Genomic DNA, 7,500 nt, shown 5'->3' on the forward strand with positions numbered 1-7,500 from the left:
TATCTTCTCCTTTTCTCACTCACTTTCATGTAAGCACCTGCTCTCCCTTTAGTCGTTTTACACTACAACAGACAGCAACACAGGCATAAACACTGAACTTATTATTATTATTATGGAAAACCAGATTATGATGAAAATCAAACACTTTTGAAGAGAGAGCGTATGAAATAAGATTAGAGCTGGGAAGCACAAACTGTTTTTGGGTGTTTGTTGGTGGTATAAACACAAGACAGCCAAATCCAACAATTTCGAAAATCCCATTTCTTGCCACCAGGGGGTGCTGCAGCACCCTCAGCACCCACCTTCCAGCTCCCTTCCCCCACTCTGGGAAAAAGCTCTGAGCAGGTAGAAGGGGGCGCGGTGGGGTGGTATGGATTAGGGACCATGGTGAAAGTGCTGCAGCAGGCAGCCAGAAAGACAGAATTAGAAAAATGATTTCACTATTATTTAAAGACTTAAGACATTGTTCTGCTTATTTTTTGTCTACTATTGTAAAATAATAGTAGGCCTATTATCATGAAAAAGTATTTGTAAAAAATTTTTTTTTTTTTTTTTTTTTTTTTTTTTACCCTCTCTGGCGCCCCTAACGGCTCAAGCGCCCTTAGCATTTGCCTAGTTCGCCTAATGGACGGCACGCCACTGCATAAATTGAAGGTTTTCACAGCTTTACTATTGCATGAGGTAGCTAATGTTCTTTGCCAGTAATATGATGAGAAAAATGCCAGTAAAATTCATTTTGTAAATCTCTTAATTTGTAAGAGATTTGTAATTTGTAAACCCAAACAACACATCCTTCAAGCGAAGCACAAATGTGTCATACAGTACATAGAGTCCAAAATGAAACGACATATGCCTTGCCACAGCTTCCGAGTGTGTTCACAGGTCCAAAACAAATGAAATACAGTCTCTGGGTGCAAGTTAGAAAAAGTGCAGGTCACATCAATATCCTTCTTAAATCTTACCATAAATGACTTGATAACACCGATGAATAATCTTAAAATAAATTTCTTTCACCTTGTTCACCAGTAGGAATCTATTAGGAAGAGACCATACTTTTTCCCAACATATGTCCTGATTCTGAACAAGGTTATTCCAAGAAGCTATTACATATGGGACAGAGACACAATCATATTGGAACAAGGTGCGGACGTTTCTATTATTTTTACAGGAAGCAGGCCCAAAACATCATTTTCCTATAGGTGTGTCAACTGGATCAAGTCAAGGTGTCTCATCAGAAGCAGGAAAAGCATAATCCCTTATAAAGCATGATAACGGAAGGAGGGCTGACTCACAACCCTCAAAACGCTTGTGTGACATCACTCATTGATGACATCACTGATGACATCACAATTGCTTGAGTGACATCACTCAGAAGGCTGACTGACTGACAACCCTGAAGACAAATTACTGTACGTCATCAGTTAACGGCAGACAGGCAGCCAGATGACAGATGACGCCATTAGTGATCACATCAGTAACACATGCTGCCTCGCATATAACGAATTCATGCTTATTTGATATACTGTATATGGGAAAACTCCCTGTGAACTGTGAAGGTGATGCTACCGTGGACAATGACATAACCAGTAATGTCCTAAATGCCTCATGATGTCATAGACTGTATAATAACAGCCTCAGACCGGACTCAAGCAACGTTACCACCACAAAAAAAGTTGCAGTGTCGAAATGAACCCGGTTAAATTTAGATTTGTCTCGGCGAGTGAGCGCAACTGTACAAAGAGGGAAGGATATCTCAACAGCTGTGGAAGTTGCCAGTCCTGCGTCTTTGACACCAAACTGTGGGAGTCCAGTCAGTGGTTACGGCAAGCTGCAGATGAATGCAAGAGGAGACTCTTAGTAGGACTGCTGCTGCGCTGCAGGAGTGTCCGAGTCCTAGAAAGCATCCACACTGCACTGCAGGTGACATCCTGGAAAGGCTTCACTTACGCCAGGTCCAAGAAACCAAGTTTACTTCAGGAGATGGTATCTTGCAGACAAGACCGAGCGCTGAATGCAAACACACATGGCATGGACATGGTTGAAACCTGTCGCTGGTTCAGGAGCAGTCCCGACTGGATTAAATCAAAGTATATTTTTTGTGTCCTGTCACTTTGTGACACTGAACTGCTACGCATGCTGGGGAACCTAACCGGTGTGCTTCTGGTTAGGGAAAAACGGCCATTTCTGCCATTTAATGCAAGGAGCAGCCACGACAATGCTCCTCCTCCCTCTGGGATGGAGAGCATTGGGTTCAGAGGCCAGTGTGGAGGAAGTGAGAGAGAGTCAGACGATCCTGCTCTCATGGTGGTGCCTGGATCCTCCAGCTCCATGTCTGGCGTCAGTCAATACCGAGACTTCATAGGCTGTCTCCCTGTTCATCTGTCCAAGAGGATATTGGGCCTCTTAGATAAGTACAGTTTGAGATGCTCCAGAGAGGTCTCTCTACATTGGCGGTACCTTGCGCTGGAGACAAAGAAGGACAGGGTTGCCAAAAGACTCTTTCAGAACCAAGTTGCGATGATGGAGAGCAACAGAACTAATCGAGTCTGCCCTACCTACGCCAACATCCTCGAAGTCCTTGTACCCGTCAAATACGATAAGAGGGGAGACCATTCCGCTGACCCAAAGGACAAGCCTTTTGAAGCTGCTTATGCCAACATCAAAACCAAAACGGTGGAAATGGAAGAGCGAAATGTGTTTTGCGGTGTCTATAATGTCGTGATGTTGCTGGAGAAAGAAGATCCTCATCGCGTGGTCGACTACGGAGGCGGACAGTCGGTGGCCGTGGGGTCCAAGGACCGCATGGTGCGTCTGATTAACGTGACGTTAGTGAAAGAAGCGGCCCCGGTGATGAAAGGCCACGTCGGCAGCATCCAGGCTGTGCTGCTCTACGAGGACAGAGACCTGCTGATCAGTGCCGGCTACGACCTGAGTATCAGGTGCTGGGATCTGAGGACATCGGCGTGTGTGATGGTGTTGTACGGTCACACAGGCACCATCAACTGCCTGGATGTCCACAGCGACACGCTCGTCTCAGGGGCGAACGACTGCAAGGTCAAAGTGTGGAATCTACTGACGGGTAAGTGCCTCGAGGATTTTAAATTCAAGCACCCTAAGCCCGTCCGCTGCGTGAAGGTGAATGCCAAGGTGGTGTACAGCAGCTGTGATAAGGGCCTCGTCATGATATGGGACATGGGGAGCGCTTCCCTGCTCAAGGTGATCGATGCCCACCAGAGCTCGGTGAAGTGCCTGTTCTTTGATCGGTGGCACCTTCTGTCCGGAGACTCTGACGGTCAGGTCATGGCGTGGAGCACCAGCTGCGACGCTGACCAGTGTCTCATGACCTTCAGCCACCCCAAGGAGGTACAGTCTCTGACACTCACCTATCTGCGTGTTGTCACCGGCTGCATGGATGGAAAGATCCGTATATTTAATTTCCTCAGTGGAGACTGCCTGAAAATAATCAGGGCAGGGGTCAAGCCAAGCCCTATATTGTCCATGCATTTCGATGACAGCAGTATACTGGTGAACACTACATTAAGTGTGCAGCTCTACCAGTTTGCCAAAGTGTGCTGGGATTACACAGTGTCATCGGAGGGGGGGCCGCGTGATGCTGCCATGGGCAAAGCTGGTTCAGTCTCTGAGAAGTCTTCAGCTTTCAGCGAGGCGGATCACATGGGGGTGGCCTCAGCCAACCGGAAGATTTATGACTGTAATCGCAAGAAACCGCAGATAGCTGAGCTGCCCTGCCGCACTTGCTTTCCGTCGACCCCCACCAACTGTCGAGCACAAGCGAAAGAGGTAAGTGAGACGACTAAGACGTCAGTAATGCTGAGTGAGAAGGCAGCGAGTGCACGCGTGAGGAAGAGGGGTCTTCACCATCCTCTGACAACCGAACAAATCCTCCTCAGAGTCAACACCATCCAGAAGGCACTGTGCAAGGATGAGGCCGGGGTCAACATGGAGCGCAACGCCAGGCTGCGTGATGACTGGAGCTACCCACCACCCTCTCCCCTCCTGGATGAACACCCAAAACCCAGATCCGCACAAGCCCTAAAGCTGAGCCTCCAGACTCAGAAATGTCCACCTCGCCACAAGGTCTTCACTGGTATGACCAAGACCAATGTACCAGCCTTGACCAGAGCTATCAGCCAAAATAGAAACATATTTCAAAACAGAGAAGTCACATCAGCCTGATCCCCCCCCCCCCCTTCAAGGAGGTGAGTGGAGCCAGCTTCACATGGCTACTACCTTGGTGCAGCATGCCAGGAAGGGTTCAGTGAAGATGCCGAGGCGTGGCCTGAGCCTGCACCACAGCCCGAATCGGGTCCAGGAGCGTCTGTACCAGCCCATTGCGCCTTCTCACCAACCCTCACCTGTGAAGTCAGGTGGTCATCAAGTGACCTGTGTTCCATCTGCTATGGGACATGGAGAGTTGGATCACTCTGATAGAGAATATCGTCCGACGCGCTTATGACTCCTGCCACACCACCAGTTATGCCACTACTCCCTAGTACCCCAGCACCTGCAATGTAGCTATAATCGACCTTCCTCTAGCTCTGGAGGAAGGTCCAGATGCTCCTCTGGGGATCATCAGTCTGGACCCCTGAGCAAACCTACAGGGGAACTACACCGACCAACCCCATGGAGGAGGATCTGGACGTTCCTCCAGAGCTGGACCTGCCAGCCCGTGCAGGGAGCGGAGCACAAGACACCTTATTTGTCACGCACACCAAAGGGAAATGAGTCCGACCTAGCTGTGGTGCAGCAACCAACTCCCAGTATGAGAGAGTGTGTGGAGAGAACAGGGAAAGGAGGGGATGCCATGCTTTAGAGTAGAATGAGTGGCATGCTTTAGAGTGTGAGAGGAGAGAGCAGGAAAAGGGGGGAGAAAATCAGACAATCTGACTACTCTAGACATTAACCGGAACTAACTAGAACACAGGGAATCTAGCTAATCTACAGCCTAGTCTGGCCTGTCCTACTCTACTCTAGTCTGATTTTAGCCTGAACACTATAACAGGTCTACAGCCTATAGTTAGGCTGTAGCTAATCGCTATAGTTAGGCTGTAGCTATTCTAACCTACCGGCAACCCTCGACCAGTAATGGAGAGCACCGATGACCCGCTCCCGCCCCCACACACATAAGGCGTGGGAGAGAAGGCCAGGCTGGACGATGATGACCGGATCTAGGGCTGCGGCGGCGGGGGTGTACATCAGGCGAATGAAGGACACCTGAGGAGAGAGAGAAGGGGGGGGGGGGGGGGGGGGGGGAGCCGGTACGGAGGAATCTGCGCAGAGGTGGAACTAAGTTTGGCAGCTAATAATTTAAGTCTAAGTCCTAGAATTAGCCTAGCCACCACAGGTTGGTTCCATATGACATTCTTAATAACTACACCACCAGTAGGGGAGAGTGGGGTGAGTTGTGCCAGTGGGGAAGTTGTGCCACCCCTTGTATCTAGAAAACCATAGAAGAAATTGGTCATGTGACCACACATTTTTGAAGAGGCATCCATTTTACTCACTCTGCAAAGAAGGGAGGCAGATTGCACAAGAGCTAAGCACATTTAAGTTCAAAAAACTGTTTTTTGCCTCTCAAAGTAAATTTTTTATGATCAAGGTTTATTGATTGTTGTGTCTGAACAATTATAGACAAGCTTGAAAACATTTCACACATGTGTTAGTGTTTTAGTAAGCTACAATATGAGGCTATACTGTTAGCATGATGTTAGCTCCAAACCAGCTATATGATACAAGTTTGTTAAAATGGTGGGGATGGGGTGATTTGTGCCAAAAGGCCTGGGTTAAGTTGTGCCAGTGCAGTTGCAGTTGATTTAGTGAAATTTTATTTCATTTTGTTCTTAACACGTTGAGTGCCATAGCCGAGATATCTCGTCTTACATAATCCAACGGTTGAGTGCCATAGACGAGCTATCTCGTCTTACATAAACATTTTTTTTTTTTGACGGTGGGACATCAATCAACCCCTTTTACGTCTTCTATATCAATATTGGGAGGAAGAGAATGTGTATAATCTATTTTACCGACCACTAAGTGGCGACAGTTCTCTCCCAAGACAGAGAGAAGCCACAGCCAGCCACAGCCAGAGCCACAGCCAGCCAGCGCGCTGGAGAAAGCCAGTGTAATTTTCAAGGAAGTAGCTGGGCGAAAACTTTCGATTTCACACACACACACACACACACACACGCGCGCGCACACACACACACTCGAGTACCTTTGCGCATAAATAAGACCAGAATCGCAAAAGCTTATTCAAAGCTCTCAGCCGACACCTCAAGAAACAGTTTTACAGTCCAGACGGCCGCGGAGAATCCTCCCTCAGCAGCACAGACGGAGGGAGGAGTTTGGAGACACACACACACTCTCTCTCTCTATCTCTCTCTCTCTCTAGTCCCGAGAGAGAGAGAGAGAGAGAGAGAGAGAGGAGAGAGAGGAGAGAGAGAGAGAGAGAGAGAGAGAGCACACAGAGTGGGAGACAGACACGCTGTGGGGGCTGTAATCACAGGCAGGTGACTGTTCTGCTGTTTGATTGAATTTCACAAAACTGCGATTATCTCAGCTTCCTGTCTCATACGCTAAAACCATGCTGTACTCAACGGCTAATATCTACATAACTACTAACTCTGCAAACTAACTCTTTTAGACAGAGAAAGCACACATTCTATTAGTTATTTTTAGATGATTGGTGTTCACGAAGTCTTAACAGAAAAGAATCCTCGGCTGTTGTAAAATGAGCCAGAATCCTCAAAAAAAACCTGGCACAACTTACCTACAGGATTGAAAAAACGGCTGGCACTCAATGTGTTAAATGTTTAAATAGACCTTGTTGAAGAATATTGCAGTATTGGCAAGTGTAGCCTGGCTCTGTGATAGTTGATTTTGTTCATTTTGAACATAATTTTTATTTCTGAAAATGTTAAATATGTAGGTCAACTGCTGCTACCGTTTAGCCTTGTTTAACCCTGTTATAGTACACTGGACTTTAGTGTTATCTTTATTTTGTCTTGCTTTGATATAGCAAAACAGTATATGAGATGAAAATGTTCTGTTTTACTTCAGTAATCAATGGCACAATTTACCCCAACGTATTCTCTCCAAAGGCACAACTTACCCCGCACCGGGGGCAAGTTGTGCCAAGAGACCACTTTTTTAAGAATAGCCATATTTTTTTAACAGTTTATTTAAGATCCAAAGGGAGTGTTCCCAGTGGTGCACAACATCCTGAAATATATTTACATATTGTAGTTGGAGGCATTACTGTCATGCCCTCACTTTAAAGACACCTCAAGTAAAAAGTGGCACAACTCACCCCACTCTCCCCTACCATACAGCAGTGATGTGACATATGGATGACATCATCAGTAGTGTCACAATACTGAGTGACATCATTAGGGAGAAATGGCTTACCAAGCAGGGACATCTCAAACTGTAGCTGGATGTCGCCATTGATGGTATCACAATGTATATGATGATGTCACA

General features: G+C 47.0%; 1 protein-coding gene across 1 annotated transcript; it reads left to right on the forward strand.

Moving 5' to 3' along the window:
• Nucleotides 1-1,686: 1,686 nt before the first annotated feature.
• fbxw10 (F-box and WD repeat domain containing 10) lies at nt 1,687-4,610 on the forward strand (the record flags this gene model as incomplete). Its single annotated transcript, XM_083663279.1, has 2 exons — nt 1,687-4,125; nt 4,515-4,610. The coding sequence occupies 2 exons, from the start codon at nt 1,687-1,689 to the stop codon at nt 4,608-4,610; spliced, it is 2,535 nt and encodes an 844-aa protein (XP_083519405.1).
• Between the last annotated feature and the right edge of the window lie 2,890 nt (nt 4,611-7,500).

The sequence above is a fragment of the Poromitra crassiceps genome, assembly GCF_964638095.1.
Source record: "Poromitra crassiceps genome assembly, chromosome: 30".
NCBI classification, from domain to species: domain Eukaryota; kingdom Metazoa; phylum Chordata; class Actinopteri; order Beryciformes; family Melamphaidae; genus Poromitra; species Poromitra crassiceps.